The sequence below is a fragment of the Nilaparvata lugens genome, chromosome 9, assembly GCF_014356525.2.
Source record: "Nilaparvata lugens isolate BPH chromosome 9, ASM1435652v1, whole genome shotgun sequence".
In the NCBI taxonomy this organism is placed as follows: Eukaryota; Metazoa; Arthropoda; class Insecta; order Hemiptera; family Delphacidae; genus Nilaparvata; species Nilaparvata lugens.
The window spans coordinates 25,813,028-25,832,303 of NC_052512.1; the positions used below are offsets into that span (position 1 = coordinate 25,813,028).

Below are 19,276 nucleotides of genomic sequence, written 5' to 3' on the forward strand. Positions count from 1 at the left end.
TAAAATATACAAGGTTGCATACAGAACCAAAAACTCACTCAAGAAGCTCTTGCCCCACACAGCACCCCTTAGCAACAATACAATAGACAAGGAGTTTATAAATTAAATTGTAAAGATTGCAGCAAATTTTACATAGGGAAAACAGACAAAAATTTCAATATAAGATTTAAAGAAAACACAAGAGCCATTACCCATCCTATCCTCGTCGTCACACCAAAAGAATGTGAGTGTTTTTTCACTTTAAAGTTATCAAAATATAATAGTAATAATATTAGTGAAAACAAGATGGATATCCAACAAACCAACAACGACATTATTTTTTGTAGAAATATGACTAACTAATGAAATATTCAATCACAATTATAAAAATTTATGATTGAATCATTGAGAAATATTTTTGACGAATGAAATTAAATATAATATACTGGTATCAGTTATCCTCTATGAAAGACAGTTGCAAGGCAGAGAATCGGCAACGCTGTAAGGGTTGCCTATCTTTACCAGCTGCCTCACTTTCTTTGTGTTGCTAGTCCATTCCAGTTAGTATAGAGTTCAGTGGTTCACAGAAAGACACACACACACACACACACACACACACACACACACACACACACACACACACACCAATACCCAAAAATCATGTTTTTGGACTCAAGGGACCTTGAAACGTATAGAAAACTTGGAGTTAGGGTAACTTAATTTTTTTGGAAAGCAATACTTTCCTTACCTATGGTAATAGGACAAGGAAAGTAATAACATGGGCCCCACTATTATATTATAATTATTAAGCTCTAATAACAATAACAAGCCTGAAACTGCCTTTATTGATGCAGAAAATATCTCATGCTGTCCACAACATATTTGATAGTTAGAAGCTTCCTCAATATTCCGAGATGGAATTAGTGATAATGACGGGTGTTGAATAAAACCAATGTCTCCTTGTTTTTATACATGAGAATAGATATATTATTTTAATGATATAGGTAATAGCTGATAGCAGATCAGGCATAATCATCCCCGTACATTCTCAACCATGCACCTAACGAATAATTATAATGCACTTTAAAGTTATCAAGATACAATACCAATGATGTAGTTGATTATATAATTAGTTATATTTCCACATTGTAAAAAACGATCTGGCAACGTTGCGGAGCTAAAAAATGCTTTTCCGAATGATAGCAACATGTTAAAAAAATATTGCCATTATACTGTGGATCCGAATATAGCATGTATGTAGTAGAAATAACCAATTTCAAGTGAATAAAGTTCAATATTCACCTTCCAACGTTGAGAGAACCTCCAAGTGTACCAATTTCTCATCTTCAAGGTAGCCCACAAAGGCACGTCGCAATGTTTCATTGTCTTCAGAAAGGACTTTCTCACTCGAAAGGTCATTATCCGCAAATACCATAAATAGAGATGCTATTGTCAATAGCACAAAAACACAGCCAATAACTGCAAAAGAAGAAGGAAGTAATATAGTGGAGATAAGCTCTATCAAAACAACACACTTATATAATTGATAATTGAAAAAAACTAAAAACAAATAATAAAAATGGAAGCAATAATAAATTAAACAAGTAAATACAAATTCAATTTAATATAATTGATAATTGGAAAAAACTAACAACAAATAATGAAAATGGAAGCAATAATAAATTGAACAAGTAAATACAAATTCAATATATTGAATCCACCTTCTCAATAACATTATTATTGACATTTTGTTGTAAATAAAAGGTCCCAAGTATATGAAAGAGTGCCTGAAAATCTCCCTGTTTAATGCTATTTCACAGCTTTACCAGTGTGTCTACAATTGGAGAAGGATTTAAATAAATTGGCAATAAAATTGAAAGACTATTTAGAGGAACACTATTTCTGTACCCACTCATACAAGTTTGATATTTTTGCTAAAATCACTTACCGGCACAATTAGGCCTATTCATAATATTCAATTCATATATTTTCCATGATATGTGTGGGGATTTGTGATTCATTTGATGTACTGCTTATACACTTGGTGAGCAAATATGGTACCGGTAAACCGGGGTGACTTTGTCCCAATTTTGGGGAGTTGAGATTTTAAACCGCTTGCAATCATACTTGAGTTGCAGCAAATCTCTCGCAATATTTTTTTTGTTTTCTACAATGTTTGAAGAATATTTTTCATTATAGAAAGTTTATATTTTTCCACTTTAACAAAGATATATCTTTTTGAAATTAAGAGAGAATGTCAACCAGGGGTTGGGATGACTTTGCCTCACTTTGAAAAATATATGGAAAAAAGTTCATTTTCAAGAGTTGGACAAAGTGAAACCAACTATTAACCTTTAAAATGAATAATGACATTGAAAACAAATGAAATCCACTTCAAAAAATCAAAAATTATTTGTTGAAAAATATTTCAGTTTCTGCTGCCAAAGATCTTTTTTAGCGTCGAGGCATGTTGGCTCCAGCTGCAGAATCAACTAAAAATGAATATTAAGATCAAGAATATAAGAATATTAATCTCAAGTAAGGTGAATATTTTTTTTTTTAGGTATAATAAAAGTGATATTTTCGAGCTCGAAATTTAAGTGATTTTATTCTATATTTTGTGAATATTTGAAGTTTGGTTTTTGTTTTAACGGAAGTTTTATTATCAATCTATCTAAATTTGAAATTCTTTGTTTTATTCTGATTCATAGTTTCAGATTGAAGATTTGGTGTTGAAATTGAAGTGAACATAACCTACATAATATTTGGACGATTTGTGACAAAATCAGGAAATTGAAGAAGTTTTGGGCAATTAATAGCCTGTTTTTTCTTTTCCTACTATTGTATTGTTCGCTCTATCTAATAAATAAATAATACATGATATTTATCATATTTTGAATTGTATCCTGCATAATATCACAATTTTTATACTTGGACAAAGTTATCCCAAGTTTAACCTAATAGTGACCTCGTTGTATTCAACTAGTAACAGAACCCTAACCATTTCAACTATGGATATTATATAATACCAATTGAAATATAAAAAAGAGCCAAAATAATATGTACTCACCGATATCATAAGTCTTTTAAAAATAAGTTTTCCAATAGGAAGTTTTCCGACAACGAAATCACAAGATGAAGAAAGTAGTTTGGTTTTATGTCGATAATTCAACTAATATATCGAGATTTGACTAGATACCGATTGTAGAACTTCGATAATGATCAGGGCTAAGGCTATCAATGTTGAACATCGATTTCGGATAACAGAGATCGATAAACTGATTTGAATATTTTTCCGCGAGGTGGGACAAAGTCACCCCGGTCGACGGTGTGTTTGTAAATAAAGATTATGTTTCCACAATAAATTCAATTTCAATATATTGGATTATTTACGAATCATCATAGTTGCTGTAATTTTAAGGTTACAAAGTATTCCTAAACTAGTTTAGATTTTATATAAACTTATAACATAATATTATTCTGATAGATTTACAATGATTCTTACCATTCTAATGACCTTGAATAACAGCTGATCGTGTCCGATCTCACAAAAATCATAGAGATAATCTCATAACGACTGTAATAATCTACATAATTATGTATCGTGAATCGCGGTATCATGTCTATAATATATTTTATGAATTACTGTTTCATAATTTAATATTTATTATTGTGTTTTTGATATCAAACAATAGAATACGATGATATCTCCATAGCCTCAACAATATAATGTTGGCTGCATTGTCCATTGTCAGAAAGGTAAGTATCGCAAGTCTTTAAAAGTGAAGAATCGAATTTGAAATCAAAGTACAATAATTGTATCAATATTTAAAAGTGAGGTAGAGTAATAATTGTTTCTTTTTTATTATCGAATTCCACTTCTTAATGCAATACAATCAACAATAATAATAGGAAAATACAGCAGAGATCTAAAGTTTAAGGTAAGCCTACTGGTGAAACTCAGCCTTGACTGAAAAATTCCTAGTAATTTTTCCGTAATTCATTATTAAAACTTTTAGATAATTTTTCTTCAATATCAAACCATATAGAGAAAACATTAGGCCCACTCAAGATTGAATCTTCGAATGTTTTCTCTATTATTTAACTATTTTCAGAGCAATATTTTGTTGTGAAAATGCCGGCAAACCGGCTTCAAGTTTGCCGCTATAGGCCTACACTATATTATAGTAGCCTACATACGTTACCTGACTTACAGGCCTCTTCAATCAAAAATATGAAATGGCCGAGAGCGTTAAGGCATCAGAACTCAAATCTCAGTGAATTACAAACATGATCTAGGTTCGAACCTCGGTCAGTGACATTTTTTTTGTCGATGAATTTCGACTTTTATTAGCTTTTATACACGTAATAACAGTAGGCCTATTATCAGATTAGGAAGGAGCTTTGTAGGTATCATATATTATAGGTTCTGTATACGGTAGCCTATAGCTAGTATTAAAATATCAACTTACCCTTTATTAGTTTTGGCCTATCCATATTGGATGACACAGATTGAGTTTTCTCTTTAATAAAATTCAAATTATATGAACCAGTTATCAGGTTAGAGTAATTGACATATTTGGATTGCTGAATACAATGGATCTCTGAAACAGAAACATATCTGAAATGGAGTAAAGGAATCAAAGAATCAACGAAGTAAACAAACTCAGATAGGATTGAAATTGTGTAATATTGTACTTATTAGGTAAGTACGGTAAGTTAGTAATAAACTATAGTGAGGTCCACGTTATAATGACAGTATTTGATCAACTTTGGTTTTGCTATCCTTGTCTATCATTTGGCAAAGCCGGTGGTACTATCCTTTTCTAGGTCCACAACGATGCCAATTATGTTTTTGAGTGTAGAAATATAATTAATTAATTCAGAGAATCAGCATCGCTATTCTTCTATCTTTATCCACTTCAATTATAACGTGGACATCACTATAGTTCGCAGCAGAGAGAGCATACAGCGGGAGGGATAGAGAGGCGCGATGTTGCCGTTTTGAAGCGGCCAGCGTTCTCCAACTTCTAGTGACTGTTCATGTGCTCATGCTAAACATGAGAAGTTTCCTGTCTGAAAGCGGTCAGACGACTGACACATTGGCAACTGCTCTTCCACATATCCTATACTATTAAACGAGCAATTTTTGTTTATATGTTTTTGTTGGATGTTAAGATGTTTGTATTTCACCGGATCTCGAAAACGGCTCTAACAATTCTCTCGAAATTCAGAACATAGTATGTTTATAATATAAAAATTCGATTGCAATAGGTATCATTCCTGGGAAAACTCGCTGAAGGACATTAAAAGGATAATAATAATTATTACCGTATTCATCCTTGGGAAAACAGCTGATAATAATAATTATTTCGTCGTCTGTTGTTGATGAAAGTAAGTGAGCGAGTTCATGTGTGTGGGACTGTGTCAAAATTATGACTCAGCTGTTGAACTTTTGTAATCATTCGATCAGGTACTAACTTAGTGCTGGTTGCAAAAAAACCGGGTTATTTTCAATCCTGAATAATTCCAGTAGATCCATCTTTTTGAGATGGTCTTCTCTGTTTTGGTTCACGTGAAATTAATCTGGATTAAAATTTAACCGGCTTTTGTGCAACTGGGCCTTTGTGAGGGAAATTTTGCATTCCTCTGGGAATTAATCTCAATTTACTGTGATTAGATAGAACATTTCTGTATGAACTATATGAATGTTATTATAATTTCTTCTTTCGTAATAAACTTTTTATGCTATTATACTCAAGAGCGAAGCTCGATCCCCAATATTATTTAATCACTGTAATTGGCTGATCTCCCTTCATTTCACTGCGCTGCATATTCCTACAAGTCTGAAGTAAATTTGCATGGACTATATAGTAACTTGAAGGTGCAGAAACACCTACTTCCTACAATGAGGCGCGGTTGCACAAAAGCAGGTTAAATTTTAACTGTGATTAACTTCACGAGAACCAATCAGAGAAGGCGTTCAGAGTATTAGAAAACATTAGGGCCTATACAGAGTTGATTAAAATCATGGATAAATTAATAAAATTCAAGTAAAAAATTAATAAATTTTTCAATCATAAAAAATACTGTTAAGTATCAGAAAAATTTTTTGGAGTGACTTATTTTTCAACAAAAAATTGGAAAATATCATTGAAATTTAATAATTGAGAATCATTATAAATTTTAAAAAATTATGAAAATTCTCTCATTTCTAATATAGGATATTTATCATCATCTAAACCTAATAAAACTAATTTTATTTTAAGTTGATTAAATTCTTTAATAGATTTTTCATCAAACATTTCTAAATACTTTTTTGGTAAATATGTTATAAATTCTTCTAATTCAACTGACATGAAACATCCATTTTTTGTTTTGATTTTTTTAATATTTAAAACTTCATATTCTTTATTAATTTCTAACTCTTTTATTTTTTTAATTATCTTAATTTTTCCATAATTATTGAATTGTTTTATTAATGAAGACATTTTTATATTTCTATTTATATGGAAAAAATTTTAAGATATTTTATATTTTTATAAATCATTAAATTGAATGTTTCAATTTGTTCCATTTATTAAAAAATTTATTTAATAAAAAACGTACATCCATTATCTTAAAAATTATGAAGTAATTTTTCAAGATGATGGATGTATTTTTCTTATTAAATAAATGGATGATCTTATTCATTGTCAAAAATGTAAAAAGAAAACTAAAAATAAGAATTCAGAAATAGTTCAAACTAGTAATGGATTATATAGAATAGCAGCTAAATGTTTGGTATGTAAAACTAATAAAAGTAAATTCATAAAATCATCAGTAACTAAAGAAATTATTGAAAATAATTTAACTAAGGAAGAAGAAAAAATTGAAGCTATTGAAATACATAAACCAGTTATTAAAAAATTTCCTAGAAGAAAAATTTTAACATTAGGAATTGATAATTTATGGGCTATAGATCTTATGATATTTGATAAGTATCATGAACAAAATGATGGATATAAATATATTTTGAATGTTATAGATACATTTTCAAAATTTGTATGGGTTCAACCATTAAAAAAGAAGAATGGATTAGAAGTAGCTAAAGCATTTGAAAAAATTCTCAAAAATACCAAAAAAGTCAATCATAAGTCTCCAAATCTTATACATTCTGATAAAGGTCTTGAATTTAGAAATAAAGAATTTAATCAATTATTGAAAAAATATAAAATAAAATTATATCATACAGAAAATGAAGAAAAAAGTGCAATAATTGAAAGATTTAATAGAACATTAAATAATAAATTGAAAATTATTTTTGAAATAAATAAAAATTTTAGATGGATTGATGAATTACAAAACATTATTGAAAAATATAATAATACTAAACATAGTACTATAAAAATGAATCCTATAGATGTTGATGAGAATAAAGAAAATATATTATTGAATACTGTTTATAATTTCAAAACTTCAAATAATATTATTAAACCAAAATTTGAAATAGATGATAGAGTTAGAATTCCATCATTTAAAAAATCATTTGAGAATAAATATAAAAATAATTGGACTAGAGAAATTTTTATTATTACTAAAATTATCTATACAGATCCTATAACATATAAATTGAAAGATTTGAATAATGAAGATATAATTGGTAGTTTTTATGAAGATGAATTGAAGAAAACATTATTATAAAATATATAATTTTTTTATATATAAATGGAAAATAAAAATCATATATGTTCAAGATGTAAAATAAATAATGAATACATGAAAACATGTTCAAAATGTGCAATAGATAAAACTCATGATAATTTTTATAAAAGTAAAACTTGTAAAAATAATATATCAAGTTGGTGTAAAGAATGTGATATTAAAAAAGTTAGAAATTACTATTATAAAAATAAAGATAAAATTTTAGAAAAAGTTAGATGTGATGTATGTGATAAATTCATTACTAAAACATATATGAAAAAACATCAAGAAATGGAAAGTCATATTTCAAATCTAAAAAAATAATTTAAGTTTTATTCTGAAGTGAATTTATATGTTCAATTTTAGATTCAAAAACTTTTAATTTATCATTTATTTCATTTTTAAGATTATTATATGTATCCTGATTTCTATCTATACTACTTTTATCAAGTTTTTCAAATAAGATATGAATAGCTTTATTAAGTTTTTCATCTAAATTTTTCATAAAATTTTTAAAATAATCCATTGTTATAAACTCTTCATTAAGTTTATCATCTATATTTTTTATAGAATTTTTAAAATAATCCAATGTTATAGACTCTTTCATTATATTATCAATTTTATGTTTACATTCTTTTATAATATTTTGTAATTCATCAATTTCAAATTTTTGTTCTGATTTTATATCATCACCAAATTGATTAAATATCAATGAATGATAAGAAACCATATTTATTATTAAAAATTTTTTGTGAAATTATTTTTAAATTACATCCTTCTGAAAATAATTTCAAAGCATATAAACAAAGATGTCCACATATTGGTGGATCATAATCGTTTTGTATTTCATCTGTTGAAATGAAAATTTTATTATTCAATAAATATTTTTGTAATTCTAATGGTGGATTAGCATTTCCATAACTATCAAAATAAAGTACATTATTATTTTTTTTCATATAACAAGTCCAATGTGTTCCTGTAGAAAACATACTATCTAAATTAATAATTCCACATTCTATATTACATGGTTCATTCATAGGAATATTATCACGCATGAAAACTCCTTTAAAATATTTTAATTTTCTTGAATAATTTTCTAAATCACTAATAGATAATGGAGTTATTTTTTGTTTTTTTTAAGTAAATTAGAATAAATTGAATCAATTTTTTTATTTATAAAAGATTTAAGTCCTTTACCTGTTTGATCATTTTTAATAATATCATCAAGTTCTTTATCAATTAAATTATGTAACCAAGGAACAAGTTTTTCTTTAATTAGTGGAGCTAAATCATTTCTTAAATAAGGTGTTACAGTTTTAACTAATGGAATATTATTTTCAGCTTTTGTTATTAAATCATTCAATAATCCACTACCAAATTGATTATATAATAAGGATAATCTTATACCTTTTTTATTTTTTAAAGCTTTATTTACATCATTATATTGTTTATTAGTTAATAAAATTTCATTTTCACCTGATGATAATTGATCATATTTTAATCCTATTGTTATAGTTTTATGTTTCTTTTGTGCTATTCTAAAATTATTTTTTTGTCTTTCTGATAAATTGACTTTATGTTTTATTAAATCCATTTATTATAAAAAAATTTATATATTTTATTTTTTAAGACCTAAATAAATAATATTATTTACATCAGGATTTACTATTAAATTATTATCTTGATCAGTAATTGAAATTACTATTTCTTGAATTTTATGTAAATTTTTTTTCAATGGAACAAATATTTTATGATTTGGTTGAATTGAAATTTTAGATCCACGAATTGTATTATGAAAAAATTGATATAGTAACTCTTTCTCATTATGTTTATGTGAATGATTTTCATGATTACTAAGACTCTTTTCTACTAAATTACAATGTATTTCAATTACATCAACTGATCTTAAATTTTGAATTTTTTCATTATAGAATGTATCACAATAAACTATATCATTTTTTGTTAATCCTAATAAATTTTTCATTGATTCTGAAAATCCAAATAGATAATGAGATGTAATAAATTGAATTTTATTATCATCTCTACTAATAATAACATTATAATCTTCATTTTCCATATGAATATTTATGATTGTTTGTATTCTTTCTAAAGTATAGTAATTTTTTGAAAAATTAATAGTTTTATAATTTTTTTCTTTCTTTTCTTTATAATATATTTGACCATCTTCTCTTAAATTATAAATATTGTTATCAGAATAAAATCCTAATAATGTTAATTTATAATTATCCTCTTCATTAATATAAATTGGATGTTCAAGATGTAAAATAAATAATGAATACATGAAAACATGTTCAAAATGTGCAATAGATAAAACTCATGATAATTTTTATAAAAGTAAAACTTGTAAAAATAATATATCAAGTTGGTGTAAAGAATGTGATATTAAAAAAGTTAGAAATTACTATTATAAAAATAAAGATAAAATTTTAGAAAAAGTTAGATGTGATGTATGTGATAAATTCATTACTAAAACATATATGAAAAAACATCAAGAAATGGAAAGTCATATTTCAAATCTAAAAAAAATAATTTAAGTTTTATTCTGAAGTGAATTTATATGTTCAATTTTAGATTCAAAAACTTTTAATTTATCATTTATTTCATTTTTAAGATTATTATATGTATCCTGATTTCTATCTATACTACTTTTATCAAGTTTTTCAAATAAGATATGAATAGCTTTATTAAGTTTTTCATCTAAATTTTTCATAAAATTTTAAAATAATCCAATGTTATAGACTCTTTCATTATATTATCAATTTTATGTTTACATTCTTTTATAATATTTTGTAATTCATCAATTTCAAATTTTTGTTCTGATTTTATATCATCACCAAATTGATTAAATATCAATGAATGATAAGAAACCATATTTATTATTAAAAATTTTTTGTGAAATTATTTTTAAATTACATCCTTCTGAAAATAATTTCAAAACCACCTTTATACATTGGATATCTTAGATGATCAAAAAATCCTAAACCTAATTGTCCTAATGTACATAGAACTTCAAATTTTCCACCAGTAAATTTTGAAATGAATCCAGTATTATTTAATGTTTGTTTATGACCATTATTATAACTTATTAATCCTTTTATAGTACTAGTTATTCCTGGAAAATCAATAAAATCTATTAAAGTATTATGTTTTCTAAGTTCAATTCTTGAAAATAAAAATGGTAAAAAATTATCAATCAATTTAATTGTTGAATTATCTTCATAATCACCTCCTCCAGCTTTTTTAATTAATTTACCAGTTACATGAATTTGGAATTTTGAATTATAAAAACAATCACCATTATCAACTTTAAAAATTGTATAATTATTTGGTGAATTGAAATTTAATTCACTAACAGGATTTATAGTCCTATATTCACTTTTGATTATATCATCAAAGAATTCTTCAAAAACTTTATTCATTTATTATAAAAAAATTTATATATTTTATTTTTTAAGACCTAAATAAATAATATTATTTACATCAGGATTTACTATTAAATTATTATCTTGATCAGTAATTGAAATTACTATTTCTTGAATTTTATGTAAATTTTTTTTCAATGGAACAAATATTTTATGATTTGGTTGAATTGAAATTTTAGATCCACGAATTGTATTATGAAAAAATTGATATAGTAACTCTTTCTCATTATGTTTATGTGAATGATTTTCATGATTACTAAGACTCTTTTCTACTAAATTACAATGTATTTCAATTACATCAACTGATCTTAAATTTTGAATTTTTTCATTATAGAATGTATCACAATAAACTATATCATTTTTTGTTAATCCTAATAAATTTTTCATTGATTCTGAAAATCCAAATAGATAATGAGATGTAATAAATTGAATTTTATTATCATCTCTACTAATAATAACATTATAATCTTCATTTTCCATATGAATATTTATGATTGTTTGTATTCTTTCTAAAGTATAGTAATTTTTTGAAAAATTAATAGTTTTATAATTTTTTTCTTTCTTTTCTTTATAATATATTTGACCATCTTCTCTTAAATTATAAATATTGTTATCAGAATAAAATCCTAATAATGTTAATTTATAATTATCCTCTTCATTAATATAAATTGGATGTTCAAGATGTAATCTCAATTTAGAATTTGATCCACTTATTTTTAATAATTTCATTTATAATAAAATAATTTTGAAATAAATAATGAATATAACAAATTTTTATGAAGAAAAAATTAATAATTCATTATTACCACATCCATTGAGAGCTATTATTATTGGTAGTTCTGGTAGTGGAAAAACTAATTTATTATTAAATTTAATTTATAAAAAAGAAAGTGGCTTAAAATTTATATATCTTTATGTTTTTAGTAAATCACTAGAACAAAGATCATATACAGATTTACAAAAACATTATCAAAAAATTGAAAATAAAATAAAAACTCAAATAGCTTTTTTCTATAATTCTTGTGATGATTTAATTTCAATAGATGAATGTTATGAAAATTCATTAATTGTATTTGATGATTGTTTAATGGAAGAACAAACAAAAATTAAAGAATATTTTATAAGAGGAAGACATAAAAATATTTCATGTATCTATTTAAGTCAAAGTTATAGTCATTTAGATTTAAGAGTTATAAGAAATAATGTAAATTTATTATTTATTTTTAGACAAAATAAATATTATACTAAACGAATTTATGATGATTATGTAGGATCAGAGATGAGTTTTGATAAATTTCAAAATTTATGTAAAAAATGTTGGGATGAACCTTATGGATTTATTACAATAGATATGACTAGAAAATCATGTGATGGAAAATATAAACTAATGTTGAAAAATGATATATTAAATAAAAAAACGTACATTTAACGTTATAAAAAATTAACGTTCTAAAACATACATTTAACGTTATAAAAAATTAACGTTCTAAAACATACATTTAACGTTATAAAAAATTAACGTTTAAAAAGTTTAAAAACGTTTATTTAACTTTTTTTTAAATAATAATAAATTTGTTATTTATAAATGAAGAATCTAAAAAATGAAGATTTGAAAAAGTTGAATCAAATTGAAAAAGATTTATTACAAAGATTCAAAGAAGGTGAAAAAGAACAAATAAAAGAAAGAGATAAAATTGAACAAAAAAGTAAACTTATTAAAAAAGATCCATATAATGGATTAGAATTTAATGAATCAATAATGAATAAGAAAAAAGATGAAATTACATTATCAGAAGCTAAACATGTTCATAATTTAGAAAAAAAACTTAAAGATGAATTTAAATCACATCATATTCGTGAAGGAATAGAATTAAAAGAAAGAGAAAAAAAATATGAACCAATAGTTAAAGCTTTAAAAGAAAATAGAATTCATGAAGTTGAAAATTCAAAAGATATTCAAATTTTTAATCCAAACATAGTTAGTACTCCATTTCGAAAAATTCAATTTGAAGATGAAGATGAAAATGATTTTCATTATAATGAATCTACATCTACAATTGAAGATCCAATAACACCTGAAAAAGAAACTTTTAAAACTAATAAATCTTTGAAAAAAATTATGGAATCATCTATTATTAATATTGGATCAATTGCTTCAAAATTTTTACCAAGAGCACATGATAAACAATTTGGTATTTGGTATGATGAAGATATTGAAGAATGGAAAATTGGTAATTATCCTATGACTGTTGATATAGATGATATTATAATAAAATATAATGAAAATGAAGAAAAATATAAAGGTACAGAAGGTTTATGGAGACTTTTAACTAGAAATGATTATTTAGAACATAATATAATGTTTACAAATGATGATTGGAATAATTATAAGAACATTATGATAAAAACTTATTCACTATTTCAAAATAATGATCCAAAAAGTAGAAAACCAAAATCAAGTAAAGGTAGAAAATGGAAATTAGTTAAAACTATTTGGGAAGAACTTATTAATCAAAAAGGATCTGGTGTATTAGAATTTAATAATAAACCAATTGAATATAGATATGTAAATAATTTAAATGAATTAGTTAAAAGACTTAATTATATTTCAGCTCAAGAAAATGCTGGAAATAATAGTTTTCATAATGAAAAAATGTCTTTAGTTAAATTTATGAATGATATACTTACAGAAATAATAGATACACCAAATAGTACTAAATATTTAATTAGATGTATGTCTTTATTACCTGAAAATGTTATAGGATCTGGTTTAGTTAATGATATTATAAATAATTTACCTATAGAGTTACATTATCCAGGTGCAAATTTTTGTGGTCCAGGAACAAAACTTAAAGAAAGATTAGAAAGGGGTGATAAAGGAATTAATCCAACTGATGAATTTTGTAAGGAACATGATATATTTTATTCAAATAATAGAACTCCAGAACAAAGATGGATAGCTGATGAAAAATTAGAAGATCAAGCTTTAAATCGTTTATTTTCAAAAGATGCTACTTTAAATGAAAGAGTTATGGATTTAGTTATTGCTCCTACAATGTGGGCTAAAAGAAAATTAGGATTTGGTTTAAATAGTTCATCATTAATCTAAAAAGCAAAATATTAATTTTTTTGAAAAAAAATCATTTCATTGAAAAATTATTTTTTAAAAATTTATTCCTCCAAATTTTTTTTAAAAATTATTTATTATTTTATATTTTTATGACCCCATGGTAAAGTATTTATTTTATCTTTTAATATGTATCGTTTTTCATCTTTTGAACTTAAAGCTAATTTATTCAAACTTATTGTGTATAATTCATGTTTATAACTTCTAATACAATTCATTTCTCTATACACTACTTTATCTTCAAATAAACATTTCTTAAAATTTTCCATTTTTATGTATCTATTTTTAGTATTTTCATCTAATTCATCTAATTTTATATTTTTATTCATTAATAAACATTTTTTAATACCTTTACATTTTACTTCATTTTTATTATTTGAAAACATATAACTATAGCATTTAGATCTTAATCCACAAAACTCTTCTAAAGGTATACCATTCAATTCATCTTTAAATTTTCCAATTACTTTCTTATTTTTATCATTATAACATTCATGATTCTTATCATAATCACTTGTATCAAATTCTTCTTGATTATTTTTTATTATTTCATAAGGATCTTTATTCATTTCTAAAAAGAAACTATCTGTATCCATGTATAATAAATTAGCATTTGGATCATATTTTTTAATTTTATCATAATAAAATTGATACATTAATAATTTAGATAAATCTAAAACTGAAAATCCAATATAAATTGGTTTATCAAATTTAACCTTTTGTTTATGAAAATGTGTAGCAATACAATCATCATCAAATATTTTGAATCCTTTAAAATTAGATTTTTTAGAAAATTTATATGACGATTCTTCATCACCTAATTTTATTTCTAATCTATTTCTTACATTTTCCATCGTTTTTCCAAATACACTATTACACATAAGTTTATAAAAGTCTTTTTCAAAATCACTTTTACTTTTAGCTCTCATGTTTGTATTAAAATTTATATATTTTTCCATAAAATTACTTTGTTTAAATTCTATAACTCTATTAATATTTTCTAAAATCATACCTTTCTCTAAATAATATTTTAAATTTCTAATATGAACAACATAATTATTTTTATCATAAAGAGTTGTACATAATCTTTTTTTATAATGTTCAGGAGCTAAAGGTAAATCTTTATGATTATCATGCAATTTTTCTGGATATTTTAAATCTACTTCAAAAATATATCCAACATCATCATTTTCATCATAATTTTTAATTATATCTTCCCATTCATCTAAATTTCTAATATCTGAATTTATAAATTGTAAATCTTTATATGGTAATTTTTGTGATAAGGCCCAACCATATAAATTGTTCGCATCGATATAGAATAAATAATTTTGTTTTTCATTTGGATTATAATTTTTTATATATTTATTATTTGCTTTAGAATATCTAGTTATACATTGTGAAATACCACCTCTAATTCCTTTTTCAATCATTAAATACATGTTATAATCATGTATTAAATCTAGTTCTATTTTTGTAAGTTTTAACATTGCATCCCATGCTAATGATGGTGCTGTTAGATAATGAGCAGGATCTAATTTATAATTATTTAAACAACAATCTCTAAAATTTTCAAATATATCAGCTAATAATAATACATCTTGTATATTATATAAATCAGAATAATTTCCTAAATTTTTATTTTTTAATTTATTCCATACCATTTTATAATGTAAATAATCTTTTGTATTTATACTTTCATGATTTAAACAACTATAAAACTTATCTTGTTCTAAAATTTTATTATATTCTAATTTTTCAAAATCATCAATAAACTCATATGGAAATATTCCTTTACCACTTAAAATATTAAAAATTTGATCTTCATCATTATCTTCTCTTTTAATAATATCATTTAAAACTTTTCCATTTTTTATAAAATTATTTATATGCTTACAATCTTCTTTTTTTAGTGATTTTGCTAATTTTTCAATTGATGAAGCCATAAATCTGAATGTATCAACAAATGAAAATTTTATATTTTTTCTTGGTTTATTATCTTCACCAAATTCATATCCATATCCTGAATTAATAGAATAATTAATATATTTTTCATCAGTATTAGCTATAAGATCTACCTTTTTATATTTCTTAGATAACTCTTTTATATATAAATGAGTATCATATCCACTCATATTATGACAATAAATAGGTATAGTTTGTGGAAGTTTAAAATTCAAATTACAACTTTTATGTGCTGCACCTCTATATTTTCCACTTAGATGACAATGATCTTTCACTTTTTCATAATTTATATCATCATTAAAAGGTTTTTCACAAATATGACAAATTTTAGTTTTTTGAAATTTTATTTCTTCATATTTAGTTAATTCCATTGGAATTTGATTTTCAGAATTATATTTGTATGCTATTTTTTTAGCAATTTTTTCTAAATTTTCAAATAAATATTCTGGAATTTTTTCTAATTCATCTTTATTTTTAGCTCTATAACAAATTGGTTTATAAAATATATTTTCTGCTCTATTAACTAAATAAATTGTAAAACAATATGGAATATGTTTTTGAATTTTAGTTGTAGAAGAATTATTTGGATTATTTTTACAATGATCAATTTTTTGTAATATACTTTCAAAATCTAAATAAATTACAAATGGATGTTCAAATTTTTTATTATAATTTTTAAAATAAACTATTGATCCTTCTTTTGGCATAATAGGTTTAACTGCTTCAAAGTTTTTACAAATTTCTAAATGTTCATCCAATTTATATTCTGAATGAAAATGTGATAAACATCTTCTACAAATAAATAATTTACCATCATGGTTTGATATTTGTTTACTTACTAATCTACTCATATCAGTTATTAGACAATAATGAGAATTGTTATCTTTTTTAAAATATAATAAATTAATTTCTAATTCAGAATCATGAATTTCAGAAATTTGTAATGGTATTATGTTTTCATTATCTGTATCAATTGTATAAACATTAATTGACATTTTTGGATAATTTTGATAATTATTAAAAGTTCTTTTTTCAAAAACTCTAATATCTTTTAATGATATTGGAACTTCTAATCCTTTAAAAATATCATCATGAATGTATTTCATATACTGTGTAGTTCTATCTGGATGATGTGATTTATTTTTATTAAAAATATCTATTGCACATCTAATTGAATAAATAAAACAATAATTATCCTTATTTATAAAATTAATACATGCTTTTTTATTTTTTATTTTTTCTGGTAAATCAATATATGATCCTGCATTTAATGATTTGTTTTTATTCAATTTTAAAATTAATTTATCACAACTAGCTAATGACCATCCAGATCCATTAGGTTGATGTTGTGATTCTCTTAAAATAGTTTTCTCAAATTGTTTATCAATAAATTCATTTATATCTAAAATATGATCTGTTATTACTGGAAAATATTTTATGGTTTTTTGAATTGTATTATCTGTTGGAGAATTTCTTTCATAAGTGCAACCTAGATTCAATTGACCTTTCATACTTTTATGAATTTTAAATTTTTCTTCAATTATTGATGTTAAATCTTTTCTACAAATTTCTAAATAATTTTTAATATTATTACTTTCAGGAGAAACTTTAAGTGTATATTTATTGAATAAATCATTCTTAGAATTTATATTTTTAATATCCACTATATAATTATTTGATGATTCATTTATATTTTTAGCTAATTCTTTTATTAAATATTTCTTTGATTTATTATTTGTTTTAATATTATTTTCTTCAGCTAATTTTTTAATATAATTTATATTTCTTAACCTTAAAATTTTTGGATTTTTTTTAATTTTTTCCAATCTATTAATTAGTTGTTCTCTACTTAAATTATTTAAATTATTAACATCATATTTCTTTCCAATATCTTTAAGTTTTTCAAAATTTAATATTTGATAATTATCTTCATTGATTTTAAAATCCTCTTTAATTTTTAATAATGCTTTTTCATTTAATCTATCATAATCATGAATATGATTCATTTCAGCCCATTTCTTTAATTCTAAGAATTTTTTATATTTTATAGATGAATTAACTTGATGCTTTTTAGATTTTAAATGTCTATTAAAATTATAATCAGTTGTAAAATTAACATCACAAATTTTACAATAGATTTTATTTTGATCACTCATGATTTTCAATTACTATTTATAAGAAAAAAATTTAAGGTATTTGAAAAAATTATTCTGTTATAATTTCTTGATAAATATTCTTTAAAAATGATAAATCTTAAGAATATTATTTGAAAAATGTAAATTAATTTGCTACTTCCCTTTGATCACAAGCACTTGACACTAACACTGTTGAAAACGTTTTGAGCTAGATGAAAGTATGTTTTCCTTGTTCACTTCCTATCTTATCATAATTTACGTCATCTGACCTTTCATAATATGATGCAACTATTCTATATTATGTGACAGAAAGAATGATCTAATGAATCATCTAATTTGTTATCATATGAAATGTATTTTCAATAATAATTAAAATGTTATGATTTAATTTCATTAGAAAATTCTTTAAAAATGATAAATCTTAAGAATATTATTAGATTAATTGAGTTCATGAATTAGATCCTATTTTTAAGTTAAATAAATTAGATTTATTAACATCAACCTTATTCATGAATCTTAATTAATTAATAATAATTTATTCATGAATCTTAATTAATGAAAGAATTATATTATTAAAATATTTTAATATAAATATATTTTAAGTTAAATAAATTAGATTTATTTAAATTAGATTTATTAACATCAACCTTATTCATGAATCTTAATTATTTCATAATAAAGTAAGCTAAGATCAAGAATCAAATAGCATATACTATATGTCTCTGTGGTGTATTGGATAGCGTGTCTGCTTCTCATGCATAAGACTCTGGGTTCAAATCCCGGAATGGACCAAACTTTTTTGATCATTGAAAATTATTATTTGAAACTTAACATTAAGAATTAAATTTGAATTTATAAAATGGTCAAGTGGTCTAGTGGTTAGAGTGCTTGACTAATAAATGGGAGACTCTGGTTCAATTCCAGATGTCTCCCATTAATTATTG

The 19,276-nt window shown here is 23.6% G+C and overlaps 1 protein-coding gene across 1 annotated transcript in view; it reads right to left on the reverse strand.

Annotated features, from left to right (window-relative positions):
* The window catches only part of LOC111064445 (myogenesis-regulating glycosidase), a 68,210-nt gene that overhangs the window by 28,545 nt on the left and 20,389 nt on the right, over positions 1-19,276 (reverse strand). The window contains exons 3-4 of the mRNA XM_039435700.1: positions 4,452-4,583; positions 1,282-1,458 (exon numbers count right to left, since the gene is read on the reverse strand). Of these exons, the coding sequence (XP_039291634.1) occupies positions 1,282-1,458; positions 4,452-4,583 (309 nt within the window). The remainder of the gene's footprint in view (positions 1-1,281; positions 1,459-4,451; positions 4,584-19,276) is intronic.